The sequence below is a fragment of the Poecilia mexicana genome, unplaced genomic scaffold, assembly GCF_051168715.1.
Source record: "Poecilia mexicana isolate PSO_F unplaced genomic scaffold, ASM5116871v1 scaffold_4, whole genome shotgun sequence".
Taxonomy (NCBI): Eukaryota; Metazoa; Chordata; class Actinopteri; order Cyprinodontiformes; family Poeciliidae; genus Poecilia; species Poecilia mexicana.
In genome coordinates, this window is record NW_028263373.1 from 473,720 (window position 1) to 492,172 (window position 18,453).

An 18,453-nucleotide genomic window follows, 5' to 3' on the forward strand; every position below is an offset into this window, starting at 1 on the left:
ATATTTACATGAATTATAACAATAAAACATATTAATGTGATAAATCATTCTATTAATTTATGTTTCCTTTTATTAAGTGTATTTTGATAATACACGCTACATCGCTTTCACGTCCCAGTCTGTCTGGTCATGTAAGCGAAGCGGAACTATTAAGTCGTGGAAGCTGATGCGACCGGAAGAAATAAGCAGCGTACCAGGGTAAAATCCTGCTGAATGACCCCGAAGAACAGCTTGAAATATGAAGTTTTCAGACTGAAACGAAGGTAAATTTAGCAGCTAAGTTTATGGGACAATGATATAAAAATAAACGAGGTTTAGTTATGTAACTGCAGCTGTTCACGGTGACGGGTTTGTGTTGTTTCTGAGTGCAGGTGGGTGTTGAATTTTGTTAGGAAAAAATGCGCTTATTTTAGAAATCTAACACATATTGAATGCGTTGTTTTTTTTTTCTTTGTACCATTTTTCCCGAAATTTCAGATTTATTTATTTGTCACTTCCAGTTCGCTTATAGTGAGTATAGTTGGCTTATAATGAATGAAAATCCAAAATTCAGTTTCTCAGAAAATTAAACTATTAATTAAAAATTACTTAAAACTAAAATTGTCCCAATTAAAATGACATTTTTCCAGTAATATAACAGCAATGCCATAATGCAACTCTCAAGGATCAATATGCTTAAATTTCTAATGAACATTTGACAGTGGAACTGGAAGACATTTTAAATATCAAAAATAAATATACAAGAGAAACGACAACAGTGCACAGTGAAGTCTCTTTAAACAAAACTGTTCCTCCAAATGGGGGCTGGCTGAGACCAACGAAGACGGGAGTCTTTAGTCATCCAGTTTTTGGTAGAAATAAATAAATTATTAGAAATCCTTTTAAGACCACATTGAATGAAATTCAATACTTTTATTTCTACAGAAATGTGCAAACTTGGTCCAGGCAACGATAAATTATCACTTACCTACGATAGCCGTAAAAACGCTAGCTAGTTAGCGTTAGCCTCAACCGTCACACGCGTCGGAACGCAACGCAGACGTCCGAGAGCGACTTAAACTTTTGCCTGACTGAAAAGCACCGCGAGAAAAAAAAATACATAGATTAAAAAGTCAAGACAAAAAATTTTAAAGCAAAACATGAAACAAATCTGTAGGGAAAAAAAGGTGTCCGTTGACTTTTTAACAGTGATTCTCACTCTTGATTTTCCCCTCAGATGCTGTCTGTTGCTTTAAGAAGAATCGTCACTGCAACTCCGAGGGTAAGAAATCCATCCTGATGGCCGGTTTGGCTGTTCAAAGTGCGGCTCGGGGGCCATTTGCGGCCCACTGAGTGATTTTGTAATCCAAAAGCAGATTTGTGAAAGACACTTTTTAATATTGTGGATCTACAATTTTGCTTTTTTTTATTGTATGGCGGAGTGTTAGGGCCAACGTAAGAAACAAAGTTACTAGAATAAAGTCATAATATTAAAACAATAAAAGATACTATGAGAATAAACTAAAAATAACATGAGAATAAAGTTGAAATAACTTTAATCTCTATAATAAAATTTAATCCCCATATTTTGGGATTATAGACAGAATAGAATAGTTGTAGTATTACGAGGATAAAGTCAAAATTATAAGTGCATAATGTCATAATACTTTATTGACTTTTTCTCATATTACAACTTTATTCTCATTATTTTGACTCTATTCTAATAAGATTTTGACTTATCGTAAAGTTTAAATTTTATTCTCATAATACTGATTTGAATCTCAATGACTCACGACTTTATTCTTGTAAAGCTGACTTATCTCAAAATATTACTATTCTCATTATGACTTTCTCATGATACTATGACTTTAATCTTGAAATAATTTTATTTTTTCTAAGTATGTCCCTAATACTCCTCCGTAGCTTGTTGATTCGGCTGTCAGGGCTGGCCACTCATATAGAAACTGTATTTCCTGTAGGTTTCCCTCTGGACTCGTCGTCCTCCAACATGGCGGCCGTCGTCCCTGACTGGATCGCCATTCTCCTCTCGGTTCTTTCCGGATAATTTTGGTCGACTGCAACCTCATGGTTTCATTTCTATCACCCAGAAAACTCTGCGTTTCAACGGTTTAATCACATCGCAACATTTCCACTCGTCTGCTGCGAGGCTGAAGAAACGAGACCGACCAGAACCGCCTCCCCGGGAGCTGGACCTGGTCCGGTATGACATGAAACACTTGTGGGAAGGTCCGAAGCCGGCGCTGTGTCTGGGCTTCGCCGGGCTCATCCCCTTCGTCTCCCCGCCTCTGATCATGGCTGCCACAGAGACGTTTTACCCGGAGCTGGCCTACGCCCAGCTGGCCTACGCCGCCGCCATCATCTCTTTCCTGGGCGGTTCCCGATGGGGGTTCGCGCTTCCCGACAGCAGCCCGGCCGAACCCGACTGGATCAACCTGGCCAACAGCGTGGTTCCGCCGCTGTTGGCGTGGGCGGCCATGCTGCTGAGCGACAGCCTTGTTCCGGCGGCCACGATGGCCATCGTCGGACTCGGCGTTTCGCTGCATTATGACCTCTCTCTGCTGCCGACGTATCCCAGCTGGTTCAAGGCGCTGCGCACCGTCCTGACCGTGACGGCGTTCTTTTCTCTGCTCGGAACGATTTTAATGAACGGATCATTTCCAGAGAAGTATTTTTTCTGAAGGATATTTAATGTTTTATGTACAACAGCGTATTGGGGCCTTGGAGGAAACTTCAACTTAAAAACTCAGAAAATATCTACTGGAGGGAAAAAAAGCATAAAAGTTTCCACTAGGTGGCAGAAAAATGCAAAATTTTCATCCTGATTTCACTATATTGGGTTTAAATAAACCCAATAAAGGAAAATGATATTCTTTGCTTAATGTTTTCAATTTCTAAAATAAAAAAGGATCTTCAAGAAACATTTAATTAAGCCTCATGACCCAAAGTCATTTTAATTAACTAGTTTCAGACATAAATGTAAAGGAACAATAATTAGCTTATGTAGGAGCTTTGACCTAAATTCAGAGTATTTAGGTGGTGAACTATGAACTTCTTTTTTTGCCTGAATTTAATTCATTCCGAGATTCTCTGTGATGATGTTTCACCTCCTTGTTTGTCACATCAAACCTCAGTAACACACATCATCGTTTCTGTTGGTATTTTCAATAAAAACTGTTCACAACTTAATTCATATGTAATCAGATGTTTATTGTAAACATTATCTATAAACCAAAGGCAAAAGAAAACATAAGAAAAAAAACACATATAAGGCACATATTTGTTTACTTTTACTTAAAGGTGCAGTAACATCCCACATATTAACTCTTTGGAAAAACTGCTGTGATTTTTTTCCTGAAGGGATAAAGTATTGCACTTTAATTTTTCAGAGACATCTTGCATGATTTTGGAGGTTTTACACAGCAGGTGATGGCTCGGATGACTGATAAGGGCCGAAACTGGTGCAGCCTGATTAAAGGTGAACAATGGAGGCTGAACGGGTTTTCTGTTTAAATCAACCTTCTCTGAGCGATTTAAAGTTATTTAACCCAAAGTGTGTCAGTACACTTAAAGCTGCGGTTGCATTGTAAACAGCGAGCAGGATTTTAAAGTGCTGCTGTAACTTTAAATCCTCCACAGGAGTTCAGCTGCGTGACCTCTGGTGACTCCAGGTAAACAACTTGATGAAGAATGGGGAGTGTGAATGGAAAATAAAAATGGCTGCAGCCGGAGGGTTCTGCAGCTTACTTTTGGATTCCCAGGCCAGAGCGCATGTTCTCGTAAACGACGTAGCTGATGCTGACCGCTGGGATCACTTTCATGAAGTTGGGCAGGATGCCGCGATAAAGTCCGAAGAAGCCCTCCTTCTCCAGGATCTTCTGCACCATGCGGCCCATCGGCAGCTGCTCAGAGCCCTCCAGAGACGCTGCGGCGACGAGAGACACATGGAGGGCGTCAACATGGTCGACATTAACACTGTAGCATTAGCTTCCACCAAATACTATGTTAGAGCTTTCACTTTAGCTTTCATGAAATACTGTTAGCATTTTAGCATTAGCTTCCACTAAATACTATGTTAGAGCTTTCACTTTAGCTTTCATGAAATACCATGATGTTAGCATTTTAGCATTAGCTTCCACTAAATACTATGTTAGCTTTCACTTTAGCTTTCATGAAATACTGTTAGTATTTTAGCATTAGCTTTCATGCAATACTGATGTTAGCGTTTTAGCATTAGCTTCCACTAAACACCATGTTAGAGCTTTCACTTTAGCTTTCATGAAATACCATGATGTTAGCATTTTAGCATTAGCTTCCACTAAACACCATGTTTGAGCTTTCACATTAGCTTTCATGAAATAGTGTTACCATTTTAGCATTAGCTTCCACTAAATACTATGTTGGTATAGCTTCTTAGTGTTATTGGAATTATTTATGATTGGTGCTTTAGTGTAAATAACCTTTTAGTTAGCAATGCCCACCACTATGACATAGTATTTGGTCTATGCTAAAGAAAAGTGTAAAAAATACAATTACAAGATTAAAGTCAAATAAAATTGCTACGTCTTCTCATAATACTTTTCTTGAAGGTTAATTTCCATTTAGGATCAATAAATAAACTAAATGAAGCACTCAAAATTATGGTTTTAAGTTTGTTTTTCTGCTCTTTTAGCATTTAAATCAAAAATATATAACACAAAATGTGCAAATTCATAAATTTAGAAAAGGTAAATAACAGCCCTGCTAAATTGTAAGTATGTGGGAAGATGTTAAATGTTTTCTATTTAAACATCTAAAAAAAGTGGCTTTATGTAAAATATTTACTTGGATTCTTCAATGCAAAGTAAAAAAGATTAATATTCCTTGTTATTCTTATCAATTCATTCACTATTTCCAAGATGGAAGTGGTTAATCCACACAATATATTTTGCAATTTCATGTTCAAATTATGTATGAACAGGGAGGAAAAATATATATTTTATTTCCCAATCTTAAGATAATCACATTAAAAATAAACATAAAAAGTATTTAAAAGTAGAAGAAGAGATCTTGATTTAATCTATTACCGGGTCTGTGTTTGTTGCACAACATGGCGTGAAGATAAAACCCATTAAGAACCAGTTCTGTTCCATGACACTAAAGAAATCCTCTGTTTACGTCACTAAGCCCCTAATCCCAATTAAAACAGTTTTGAGTTCATGAGAACATTTTGCTCTTCTAGAAACTTCCTTAAATCTGAATTATTTGAAAGATAATCAATTCAACATGGCTGCACATTCAGCCAACTAACATCTGAGAACTTGTAGCGCGTAATAATTTCATAAGAAAAACTCGGATTGTAAATAACGCACTTTCAGGGTTTCTTTCACCAACTCACATTTAAGACTTTAAAAGACTTTAAGGAAAAAAGAAAGACTGAAAGGAATTTCATACCAATATCTCCACAGAAATGTACGACTTCCATCCAATCAACTGGTGATAAATTTGTAATTAACCATAACAGACGCAAAAAAGCTAGCTAACAGGGCCATGCTAAGAAAATAAAAAACATTTTTTTATTTTTTATTTTTTACTTTATGCTCGTAATGTTACAATTTTATTCTCGTAGAAGTATGACTTTATTCTTATATTCTGACTATTCTCGCACAACTTAATTCTCATAATATTACAAATTTATTCTCGTATGGCTTTATTCTCATAAATCAACTTTATTTATAATAAAAAATAAACATATTTTAGTGGATTTTTTTATTTTTCTTAATGGTTATTAACTTGCTATTTTCAGCAAGTTAAAGGGAGTTAATATTCACATTTCTAGCTACATATTTATTGTATTTAAGTTATTTTTCACTGATTAGGTTTTCCTTTACCTTGAGCCTGCATGCGAGTGCGGATCAGCGCCAGCGGGTAACTGGCCAGCTGACCACAGGTGCTGGAAATGGTTCCGCAGCCCAGCAGCACCAGAACCCCTGGGTTCGCTGTGTCTTTGGCGTATTTGGACAACCAAAAGTTCTTTAAGCTCTGTTGGGAAGAGATTGAGGAAACCTCAGTACTGATTTATGTATTTACAGTTTGAATTTATCCAAATTATCGGCACACACCTCGTACACAGCCAGATCTATCCCAGCATACGGGATTATGCCCAGAATATTGGGAACGTATCCTTTGTAAAATGCCTTGACTCCTTCCTTCTGCAGGATTTTCTTGGCACAGTCGAACATCCCTGAGTACTGTCCCGTCTTTCTCAGCGTCAGACGAGTTTTCATCACCTGAAGAGACAAAATCCAGACGATCAGAAAAGCAGCTGAGTTTTTTTTTTTGTTGTTGTTGAAATTTTTCTGGAAAAAAAACTCAAATTTTGACATAAAACTCAGAAATATTATAAAAGTTTTTCAACTTGAAAGACTATTAGAAAAATCTAAAAAATGTTGACATTAATCTATGACATTTTCTTGAAAGTACTTTAACATTTCTGACTTTAAAAAGTTTAAATTTGACAGGAATTAATAAATTTTGAGAGTAGTCTAAAATTTTCTGGAAAAAAACATCTGAAAAGTGGAAAATTTGTACAAAAAATTCAGAAAGTTTAAGATTAATCACAGAAATTTGAGAAAAACATATTACATTTCTGAGTTTTAAAAGTCAAAAATTTACTAGAAAAAAACCCTAAAATTTTGAGGTTAATCTCAGAAATTTCTTTGAAAAGAACTTGGAAATTTCTGAGTTTGAAAAGTCAAAAATTTGCCAGAAATTTTCTAGAAAAAAAAAAACTTCGTAGTTTCAAAAGTTGAACATTTTCTAAAAAGAGGAGTCAGAATTTTTTAGAACAATTTCAGAAATTTTCAAGAAAACTTGGAAATTTCTGAATTTCAAGGCAGAAAATTGTTAATATTAGCCACTGTTTGGATAATTATCAATTCAAATATTCAATGCAATGAGTTAGTGAAGTACAATAAAAACAAAACAAAGACTGCCTTGAATCAGAAAGGAAATGTGTCACGCTGAACTTGTTTTGCAACTTTCTGGCTTCCACATGTTCTAATCAACCTGATATAACTGCCAGAAACACAAAATTTGCATCTATTTTGGACACTTTTCAAAGTTTATGATGCAACTTTGCAGAAGAAAAAAGTGAGATAATTCAACTGGAACAAGCAAATATGTTACACGAATAATGTTTTTGATCAAATGTAAAAATGTGTCATCAGATTTCTGGTTGAATGATTATCAGGTTGAATCATTCAACCACTGAGAATCTTTATAGTTTATAGCTCAAAGTATAAGTCCTGGGATGGAAATCTTCTTGAGTTTTTTCATTGGTATTGTGAATTACTACAACAACCCAGCACTAACTTGTTATTGATTAAAAAAAAAAGTCCAAATTTGCATATTTTTAATTTACTTGAAAACCTAATTTACAATATTTGTTCAATCTGTACAACATGAGATCACAGAGAATAGGAAATTCACTCGTACACTGCAAAAAAACAAAATTGTACCAGGTTTTTGGTCTAGTTTCTAGTGCAAATATCTTAGTGCACTAGAAATAAGAAAAAAGTAATTTATCAGAATTTTTAAGCAAAATATTAATGTTTTAAGTCAACAATTCCTGAATATTGATTTTTTTAAGTACTAGCCCCACTGGGAGATTATTTCACTTATAATAAAGAGATTGTCTAATGTTAGAAGTAAATTAATCTGTCAGTGAAACTAGTACTTCTAAAATTTCAAGATTAAGTAATTATTGACTCCTACATCTTGATGAAAAGTTACTTGTAAGTCAGTTTTGTCTTATTTCTAGTGTAGTAAGATATTTATACTTGGTAAGACTTTGTGTTTTTGCAGTGTAAATCCATGTTTTTGCTACATGGGGTAAGAAAAGCTCCATCTTGGCTCACCTCCATGGGGTAGATGGCAGTTTGCGCCGTGGCTCCAGCCAACGATCCCGCCATGAACCTCTCATGGGTCTGGACCTTCCCCGGCTCACTGGCCAGCAGCTTCTTATACTGAGGAGACACTTCAGTAAGAATCTGAAATAGGCAGAAGGAAAGAATTCAACAAATTATAAAAATACATGCCTGTTCGTACGCCATGAATTTAATGGCTGTCTCCGGGGCGATCTTCAGGACGTTGATGCCGTTTCCTCTCCACAAAGACGTCACACCTCCTTCTTTTAACATCTGCTTAAAACCTCCCACCAGGCTGATTTTGTTGCTCTTTGAGGCGTGAACCTGCAGATTAAAGAAAACAAGAATTAAAACTGGTACATCAAAGCAGATTCAGCAAGAAGGATGCAAGTTATCGATTACTAACTTATTAAGTGTATCCAACACTTAATTCCCCACGAATACAGAGATATTCATACAGAACTACCGTTTGTGTTTGGTCTTGAAGGAATGTTAAAACTTCGCTTCAGAAAGTGATTTAAGTCACAATATCTCAAAATCAACCTCGTTATTTAGCATTAGCTGTTTTTTTGTTTTTCAAACATATTCAAACTTTCCTGCGTGGTCCTTCGCTTTCCCGTCATCGCAGCCTTACCTTCGTAGCCCAGCAGTAATTTTTAAATGAGAAATTGCTGCTGTTCCGCCATGAAGCTCTGCTGAATCAGCGCTATCAGGGTGAAACTTACAGTAAGGAGTTTGTCGAGAGCTTATATTTCCAAATAAAACCGAATAAAATGCACTTTGCATCGCACACCGAACTCTGAACCGTTTCTCTTTTCCGTTCTGGAATAACCCTGCCGCCATTTTTAACTTCTGTACGCATGGCTCCGCTTAAGAATGACGGGCAGCGCCCTCTGCTGGATGGCGGCTAAATCACAACACTAAAAGATATCAAACCGAAGCTACAAATCGATTAGATTAATTGTTCCCATCCGTATTAAAAAAATAATTTAAAATTGAGACCAGAACTGATCCCTGGAATTATTGGATACAATAATAATCAATAATTTATGTTGAAAGGTCCAATAATGTACAAGACTAAAACATAAAATTGCTTGTGACCCACCTGCATGAAGACCTTCATTCTGTCCAGCGGGGCGGTTCCTGTGCGGGACACGGCTCCCGCAACGGCCCCCGAAATCAGCTGCTTCCACCACAAGCCCGTTGTCTTCTCCTCCTCTGTGAACTCATCTGGGATGGTCAGGCTGTCGCCAATATCCAGAACCTGGAGGAAACACATTCACTCTCATTAAATGTTTGCCGGGTTAAATATTGTTTTAGGGCAATAAAAGGATTGTTTGTTTTTTTTAACCAATGCACTCATTGACTTCCAAAGGCCGCCATCTTGTTTGACAAGCATGTTTTACAGTTTGTATTTATTTTAATTCTGAATTCAGGCCATCTCTCTGAAGAAATAAAAGGGTCAGGCTAAGATTTAATTTTACAAAAATAAAGTCATAATGTTAGAAGAACACAGTCATATGACAATACAGTCTAAATAATATAGAAAATAAAGTTTTAATGTTACCAGAATAAAGTGATAATATTAGGAGAATGAAGTAAAAATAGTAGTAATTATGATGGCCTGTTATGATGAGTTATTTTGCACCAAGAAACTCAAATTTTCTAGAAAAAACAAGTAAATTTTAATATCTTTGATTTTCTTGAAAGAAAAAGAAGCTTGAAAAGCAACTTTTGAGATTAAGCTCAGAAATTTTAAAGAATAAAGTTTCAAAAGTCAAAAAATGTCAACTTTCCAAAAGTGGTAACTTGATGCTGAATTTTTTTTTTTTTTTCAAATAGATTATTTTTCCACTGAAAATGGCTGAATTTACAGTTTCTATACTGTTAACAGATTGTGAAAACCTACCACATCCACCTCAAAGACTCCTCCTCCATCTTCAAATTCGAGGAAAAACCAGTTAGCATGTTGCTGCAGCAGAGCCATGGCCGTCCAAAGCCTTCAGCGGATCTGCAGAGCCACGAAGTTCCTGTTTCCCTTCACACGATTCTAATAAAGAGCCAGAATCTATGCTGAGGTCCGGGCTCCTCATCCCTACTCTTCTCAGATGCTCTTCCTTTCTACTCATCCCTTCCAAATCCCTCTGATGGGCTAATCTGCACGCAGGTCAGATTGAAATTAGCTCATCTCAGCTGCGTTTAGAAAGCAGGCGGTAATTTATCCACACTGAACAGAGACGGCGAGCATCAGAGATTAGACACGGCCTGAGGCGGCTCTGTTTCTGGGCTCAAGTATTTTATAAGAAATTCAAGATATTTCAGTTTATGAGCAAAATAAATTAATGAGTGGAATATGTAAGGTACCAAAATAAAGATATATAATCATAAAGGATTGTTCTAGAAGTAGAAAAATAACCAAACATCACAGCATATTTCCTTTACAGGGGGCAGTATTATGTAAAATCTACTTTTCTAGCTTTAGATCATGTTATAATGTTATTCCCTCATCAAAACATAGTTAGAGTTTTGCTTTGATTCTTTCATGGATGTTTGAGAAATCTTTTAATCTCTATAGCAACCATTCAGCTGTGTTAAACGTCTTGTTGGACCTAGCTCCGCCTTCAAGGCGCATCTCCTCCTTTCTAAACTTCTGAGCTTCTGCACTACAGAGCTCAGCTCCTTCAGACTAGCCAGAAGCAATTAGCAAACACTTGTTGGAACTGCTGAGTTCATTATAGGAGCTACTTCTCAGTGAAACGCTGGTAAAAACGTTGATAGAGGGTTAATAGAGGAGCCACGTTGTGATGACTTCCTGGAGGCGGAGTTTCAGAAAGAGCAGGAGTTTTAAAGAGACAGAGGCCCAATTTCAAGTGTTAAATTACAAAGTCAAATTCCCTTTAAATCATATAGCCACTGGAGTTAACATGGTTACTTCATTATACTATAAAATGGCAATGTGCCTGGAAAACACATAACACTGCCTCTTTAATTTCCTTCCTTTTTGTAGATTAAAGGCATTTTCACAACTGATAATCTAGCAGATTCAGTTTGATTAGAGACCAAAGTTGCGACATTTGTTACATTTTCAGCTGCTGTGGGGTTTTTTCTCACTGCATTGAGTCAAATGAACCAAACTATTTGAAAAACCAGTTCCTCTCCTCGCCCTGTGGGGGCGCTGCACCAAGAACCACTGAAGGAAACGACATGAGAACCTCTAAAGAAGACAATGAGTGCAGCTTCCTTCTTCACAAAATGTAAACAAAATTGGAGTAATGTCCGATTTTAGTGATTGGAGGATTTCTCTTTAGTCGTTGGTGAAAAACAAGATGGCTGCTCTTACCGTGCTGTGCTTCCAGTAGCGAATGATCTCCTGCAGGCTGGTTGCCGGGTTTAACAGGAAGTGCTCCCTCCATTCATTCCAGTCCAACGACATGGTACCATCAGAATCAATACTGGAGAACAGAGAAAAACATTTCCATTTAAAATATGCATTGTAGACGAAACAATTAATCAGACTAATCATGATTAATCAATCATTTCAATAATCATCAACAAATATAGTGATCGATTAATCCTTAACTTGAGAACACAGACTCACAAAACACCCTATGCTGAAAGAGCAACACATTTACAGCAGGAATTAAGCCAAAATTGTGCAATATATATATTTTGCATTTAAGGTAGAAAAAATGTCTGTAAATTTGTTCCCCTGAAAACTCTTCTAGTGGCAGTTTAACATTCACCGAAGGTCAAATTCTGTCAGATAAGTACATTTCCTATTAAGCACATGATGCTGTTCAATTAATAATTGATTAATATAAAAAAGACCAACAGATCAGCTCTACGCTGTATTGATATTAAGTCAAACAGAAAGTGCTGAGCTTTTCATATATTGATGTTTAATTGATGATTAATCGTACACTAAAGGAATGCTTTGTTGTTGCATTTTAGGAAATAAAATGTTTTTCCCCATTTAAAAATTTAAATACATTTGTTTATTTGCATCTTTTAATGCATTTCTAATATTGTATTTTTAAAAAAAGGTTTCAGTAGTTAAATGAAAACTTTGGAGAATGTGCCATGTTTTATTTGATTAATTGATTAATCGTCAGAGTAACTGATAGAATAATTGTAAGGTGCAGCCCTAAATGACCTTTATGTTGTTATATTTGTTACTGACTGTTGCTTAAATTCTTTTGTGTCTGTTCAGTAGATTGGCACGCGCCCTTTGCTGTGGTTTTCAAACCAAATCTCCGTCTCACTCACACCAACACACATCCTGTTCTACTTTTGGTTTGTCACATTCATCACACGTTACCACCTCTTTGTCACTTTATGTTTCTTTGTGTAAATCTATTAAATTTCACCGGTATGTCATGTTAAAACAAACCGGTGGAAACTTCAAATGTATTTTGAGGATCTTATAAGATAGACAAACATAAAATACCATCAGCTAAACCTGTAAAGGAGCAACATTAAGGCTCAAGACTTGGCAACAACAGGAAAAACTAGAACATTTTCCAAAAGGTCCATGTTAACTAAGGCAACAACTAATGCTTATCTCAGTTATTGATTAATCTAATAATTATTCTGACGATTAATCGATTAGTCGGATTCTGCAGATTTTTAATTTAAGCCTTTTATATGCAATCTTATACATGAAAATATGCAATCAAAGAATTATCTAAGTTTCTTTTTAAAATAAGAAAATACAGATTTTATTTCCTAAAATGCAACAATAACAGCTTTCCTTGTGTGCTTGATTATTTGGAGACAATGATGCATCTGCAGCTAAAAATACTAACGTGAAAACTTTTCTGCTCCACTTAACTACAGCAAGAGCTGATCTGTTGGTTATTTTTTTGGAATAACAAATTAATAATTGGAAAACTCAATAAATAGGAGACATTTTTTCATACAATTTGAACCCGATGAAGCTAAAATTGTCACCAGTAGAGTTCTAGGTAGAATATCGGTACAAACAAAGGTGTTTTTTTATTTTAAAGCAATAGTGTTGGCTTAATTACTGCTCTGAGGATGTTGTTCTTTCAGTAAATTGCTGTTTTTAGAATCTTTATACTCCAGTTAACGATTAATCGATTGCTAAATAAATTAATGATTATTTCAATGCCTGATTAACCTGATTAATCGTTTCAGTCCTAATGCTAACACAAGCCCAAAAGAGGAATCAGCAAACGTGGAAGAAGGTGCTTCGTCAGACGGGATCAAAATGTAACTTTTTTGCCTACATGCAAACCACTAGCAGAAAGCCAACACAGCACATCATTCTGAACACACAGATGCAAATTAAATCATGATAGTGGCAACATTATACCACAGGAAAACTTTTTCTGAGATAAACAAATAGATGCAGAAGACTAAAAGTTGGAGGGAGGATGAGAAAAGCAAAAAAAAAAAAAAAAAACAACCTGGAATTGGAATCCAATAATTAAAAAAAAAAATCTATGTAATTTGTTTTCAATTATTCTTAAATAATAAATATATGTAATAGATTTTAATTACATTGACACAATCCAAACAGGTTGTGTGGGGTAAAAAAATACATCTTTAAAAGATTTTCACCAAGTTTTCTGGTATTTAGTGAATAATTTTGATCATTCAAACTAACCAAAAACAGGAAAAGTTTAGTCTGATTTAACTTCAGACAGTGAGAAAAAATGTGTTTGATTAGGTGAATGAACATATCTGGCTGTCAAATTAAAGATTTTAATCAAACGATAAATTACACTTTATTGCAAAAATGTGCAGTTTGAATATCAAGGATTTTATATAAAAATCAAACCTTTTAAAACACATTTTCAAGTCAAATGTAACTTAAGTTTTCCTCTAAACTTTAATGAATCACATTAAACATGTTTAATGTGATTCATTAAACATGTTTAATGTGATTCATTAAACATGTTTAATGTGATTCATTAAACATGTTTAATGAAGTAGAGTATTTATGCTACCAGAGTAGCATAAATGTTGCAGGAAATTCATTTAAACCTGATTTAGAGCTGAGTGTGTGTCCAGCTGTGAGTGTTTTTATGTCGGTTTTCTTCTCAGACGTCTCAGTAGCTCTTTATCATGTGATTCTGCCTTCTCCTGTCCCTCCCTGGTTATCAGCCCCTCACACTGGTCTCCACCTTTCACTTTGTGCTATACATTCATTTTAAGCTTTCTATTTCTAGAAGTCCACATAAGACTGTATCACATCCAGTTAATCAACCGCAGCAACAAGAGGCGAACAGAAAAACCTCTGAAGGATCTTCTTTGCGTCTTCCTTGGTGATCTCCAGACCCAGATCGGCGAACGACTGCTGGATCTCCATGTAATCTACTTTACCTGTTGGAATAAATGAGCACAGCTCAAGCAGATAAACTCTAAAAACATTTTTAAATCTACAACTGATTGGCATTTCTCCATACCGTCTTTGTTTTTGTCCAAGCTCTTGAAAGTCAGGCGCAGCTTCTTCTCATGCTCCTTCAGGTACTTGGCGAACTCGTTGAAGTCCAGCGCATCATCTTTGTTTTTGTCAGCAGAGGAAATTATTTTCTAAAGATAAAAACACACAGAATATCAGCTGTTCCGATTCCTTACAGGTTTTTCCCGGCTGTTTTTGCGGTGTTTTCTGACCTCCTCGGTGGGTGAAGGGAGAGCTTTGAGCTCTGAAGAGAAAGATGTTGACTCCACCATCACTAACACAAGCAGCAGTTACCATAATCTGCCACTTGGGGGCAGAATACTGTAAAGATAAACTTCCTCCTCTGAGCTCAGTTCCTGTCTGAACTTTGTACTTTGTAGAACTGCAACTAACAGCATTTTAGCTGTTGATTAATCGATTATTCTGATGATTAATCGATTAATCATATTTTTTAAATGAGCACATTCTGCAGATTTGTCATTTAAGCCTTCAGATGCAAATAAGTAAATTCAATTCCTTTTTGGAATAAGAAAATAAACATTTTATTGCCTAGAATACAAGAAACTATTCCTGCAGTGAACGCTGCAGATGCAAAAGCTAAAAAAAATCCTCCCAACACCATCATGTAAAAAGTTCAGCGCTTTCTGCTTGACTTATCCACACCGTGTTGTGTTGATCTGTTGACTTTTCTAATGAACAGATTAACAAGTGGATAGCTAAAGGTACTAAATAAGACATGTTTTTAAACAATTTGAACCACATGAAGCTTAAACTGCAAACTGGGGAGTTTAGGGTAGAATATATACAGATAAAAGTTTATTTTTTTATCTTGAATGCAAAATGTAAATATTTTTTATACAGTTTTGGTTTAATATCTGCTCCAAGTATGTTTTTATTTCAGCAAGTGGCCTTTAAATACTCCAGTTAATAAACAGACAATTACTACTTTAATTGACAATTATTTCAATAATCGATTAATCATGATTAATCGTTTTAGCCCTAATAGGTTAAGATCAGAAATATGCAAACTTCATGTGGCTTTACTTAAGTTAAACATATTCCACCTATTATTTTCTAAATAATGAATGAAAATTAAATCATTTTTGCTCCTGTTAGAATCAAAGAATATAATAAATTAAACCAAAAGTGTTGGGAGAATATGAAAGCAAGCAGTAAAGATTTATTACTGCTTATCATATCACAGAGAGCATTTTTCTTACTTTACAGCCCTGAGTCACACACAGCAGGCCTCTCCCAGGTCAATCCTTCAAAATTCACTTCTGACTGAGTAAAGACGAATCCTTCCTCTTACAACCAACAGTGAGATTTTAACTGCAGATTTAACTTTTTTCATATTTCCTGAATTCCTGAACACTTTTTCTGTTTGTTCCTGTGCTTTTCATCCCGCCTGGACCTGCAGGTTTTTCTCCAGATAGTTCTGATCATTAAGATAAACTTGCTTTCTGTGTTTTTTAAGCTACAACGTACAAAGATGCAAAGCAGACATGTTTGCTGCAGATAAGGTTAAAGTGAAGCTTTGGTTTGTTTTGTCTTCCCGTTTCTTATTTCTACTCTGCAGTTTGCTGTTTTAGACGGCGGTTCTGCTTAGCGTAGGGCTGCAGTGGATGCAAACGCCTCCAGGTTGTCGACATTAACTGCTTTATTCAGGTCAATTCAAAATGTTCTTGCTGGACTTTAACAGCATAGAATAAAATTCAACCTTGAATTATTTTATTACCTTAAAACAAAGGTTTTGTCTGACTGCTTGACAATTTATACTCAGTTTTTCTTGCTTTGTGACAGGACAGCCGATCAATAATTTTAGCATTTTGTTTTTCATTATTTTGATATCATGCTTAGATTTTATCTTTACACTTTTAAAGTTGTTGGACATTAAATCAAATTTATTATTTCCTTATTTTTCCTACAAAAGAATTAAATTACTTTTTGACTGAATAGCATCATAAAAAATAAGCTTGATCACACCATCAAATTAGAATTTATCTATCATCTGTTTACACTCAATGAAAATTAAGCCACAAACCTGATCCAATGAGAAACTGATGAATATCTTCCCGATTCTTTTATTCACAATAAAAATGGCCAAATAGATAGAAAATAAATAATCTTTTAGACAATGGGAGACTGATCGGTTTATTCTTATTTAGCTTAATCGCACTATAAGTTACAGAAGACCTGAAAAAAAGAGCCAATCTGCTGGGTTCTGACCCGACAAGCCGGAGTGGTTTGAGGGAAGCTGCTTTGCTCCAGGGCTCATTTCCACCTCAATAAATACCATCTTTCACAGCTGCAACAAAATGGAGGCTGCACTGAAAAAATTGCTTTTAGTAGTATTTTTACTACGCTGTACCTTGAATGAAAAGCAAACATGTTTTAACCAAAAATTCACCGGACTCAGACACACACCTGCAGTTTTTGTTAAAGTTTCATAAGTTTTTTATTGAAAGAAAATGATTTGCAAACATTTTCGTTTACTTAATTTTGTTATTTTTAGTTACTCATAAGAATTATTGTAATTTTGATCCTTAAATATCAAAATTTTCATCTAATTTTATATTTTGGTTCGTCTGATGATGTAATTTTTAAATATTAAATGATTGATAATTTGATCAGTTACTTCAGTAGACTTAAATATTTATTCCTACTTAATTTTTACTTTTTACTTTTACGTGAGAAACGTGTGTGTAAGTATTGCCACTTAGTTGAGAAAATGTTTTGTGCACTCTAAAGCACATTCATCGCTTTTATATTGTTTTGAAAGTGACATCATTATGTTCAATCAGAAGTGCAGAAGTAATCAGCTTATCATAGTTTAGAGGAGTTAAAGTTAATATTTATTCCCTTATATCTGATTTTTTTGTACACAAAGTTTTACAGGAACTATTTCTAACTAAAAATTTGTGCATATAAGTAATATTTATGTAGCAGTAGAAGAGTTTTGAGATGAGATTAAATCCCATCTCCAAGAGTTGCACCAACTTGCCTTCAAGCAATTGCAGCTTTATTCAAGAAGCTGGTCCAGCATCAGTTTTCTCCTATTCTTGTAAGTAAAACTGTGTATATACCTTCATATGGCTGCATGTGTTACCTAAACTGTTATCATCTCTGCAGTTTCCATTACTAATGTGTGTCAATATTCCGCTGACGTTAGAAAAACAATTTTACAATTTTGCATTTCGATTAAATAAGAAACATCATTAAAACTTTGTTAACACAATAAATCATTAAAAAATATCCTGCGCCATCATCCTCCACGTACTTCCTGTTCCTCTCTTCTTCTTCGTGGTTTGCGCCAGTGGCAACGTCCGATTATTGATCACGTGACTCGTTTTGAAGAATGTTTTGTTTCTTACCATGGCCTATTAGGACCATTGTAAATAGAAAGAAGGTGTACATTTTAGCAAACATCTGAGAAATTTTCTAGAAAAAAATACAAACAAGAAAATTGAGTCTGAAAAGTCAAAAATTTGACAGAAAAACTCAGACATTTTCTACTAAAGAAAATAGGAAATTCCTATATTTCAGAAAATTTCCAAAGTTGAAAATTTTCATAAATTTCCAAGTTTTTTTTTCTCTCGAAAATTTCTCAGATTAATCTAAAATTTTCTGAGTTCTTTTTTTTTGGGGGGGCGAAAATGTACTTTTATTTTTCTGTCTACCATGGCCCTAATACACCTTCATAGTCTATAAATATTTTTGTGTTAGGACAAAAAGTTCCTTCTTTTTATCTTAGAACTTTACTTACATATTGTTGGGAATTAGGCAAAACATCTTGTTGTCAGTACAATATTTAGCACTAAAACCTTTGAAAACCTTTTGCACATTTTGTTTCTCGCCTTACCTGGACAGCCCCCTTCCCGGTTTGGACGCCCATTGCAGCCAGGCCTGCCTTGAGCTCGGAAACATCCACTTTCCCATCCTTGTTGGTGTCCAGCTTGGCGAACAACTCCTCGTATGTCTTGGGCGGATCTCCGGCGCACCGACAGTCCGTAAAAAACAGCTTCCTCATTGCGGGATACATGGCTTGAACTTGAAATATTTTTTAAAACGAGGCCTGCGGAGCTGCACACACACAAACCGAGCAGCTACGGCGATGGGGAA

The 18,453-nt window shown here is 35.4% G+C and overlaps 2 protein-coding genes across 3 annotated transcripts; one reads left to right on the forward strand and one right to left on the reverse strand.

Moving 5' to 3' along the window:
* The first annotated feature begins 155 nt into the window (after positions 1 to 155).
* Positions 156 to 2,925, forward strand: LOC106907237 (transmembrane protein 69-like). 2 transcript variants are annotated; one of them, XM_014972834.2, is made up of 3 exons: positions 156 to 263; positions 1,217 to 1,261; positions 1,959 to 2,925. In XM_014972834.2, the coding sequence occupies exons 2-3, from the start codon at positions 1,217 to 1,219 to the stop codon at positions 2,676 to 2,678; spliced, it is 765 nt and encodes a 254-aa protein (XP_014828320.2). In that variant the 5' UTR covers positions 156 to 263; the 3' UTR covers positions 2,679 to 2,925. The 2 variants fall into 2 exon arrangements, with proteins under 2 accessions (XP_014828320.2, XP_014828321.2); XM_014972835.2 differs by having other exon boundaries at positions 218 to 371.
* Positions 2,926 to 3,186: 261 nt separating this feature from the next.
* On the reverse strand, positions 3,187 to 18,373 carry slc25a24 (solute carrier family 25 member 24). The gene is made up of 10 exons (XM_088004679.1): positions 18,194 to 18,373; positions 14,336 to 14,462; positions 14,165 to 14,252; positions 11,245 to 11,356; positions 9,010 to 9,168; positions 8,076 to 8,228; positions 7,896 to 8,003; positions 6,099 to 6,266; positions 5,868 to 6,018; positions 3,187 to 3,922 (listed from the first exon to the last, which is right to left on the reverse strand). The coding sequence occupies exons 1-10, from the start codon at positions 18,371 to 18,373 to the stop codon at positions 3,741 to 3,743; spliced, it is 1,428 nt and encodes a 475-aa protein (XP_087860805.1). The 3' UTR covers positions 3,187 to 3,740.
* Between the last annotated feature and the right edge of the window lie 80 nt (positions 18,374 to 18,453).

Coding starts and splice junctions, on each gene's coding strand:
- LOC106907237 (XM_014972834.2), top strand. CDS start 1,217: ATGCTGTCTGTTGCTTTAAGAAGAATCGTCACTGCAACTCCGAGG. Junction 1,262..1,958: donor TCGTCACTGCAACTCCGAGG/GTAAGAAATCCA, acceptor TATTTCCTGTAG/GTTTCCCTCTGGACTCGTCG.
- slc25a24 (XM_088004679.1), bottom strand. CDS start 18,373: ATGTATCCCGCAATGAGGAAGCTGTTTTTTACGGACTGTCGGTGCGCC. Junction 9,169..11,244: donor GCTACTGGAAGCACAGCACG/GTAAGAGCAGCC, acceptor TGTTTCCTCCAG/GTTCTGGATATTGGCGACAG. Junction 6,019..6,098: donor TAGATCTGGCTGTGTACGAG/GTGTGTGCCGAT, acceptor TCTTCCCAACAG/AGCTTAAAGAACTTTTGGTT.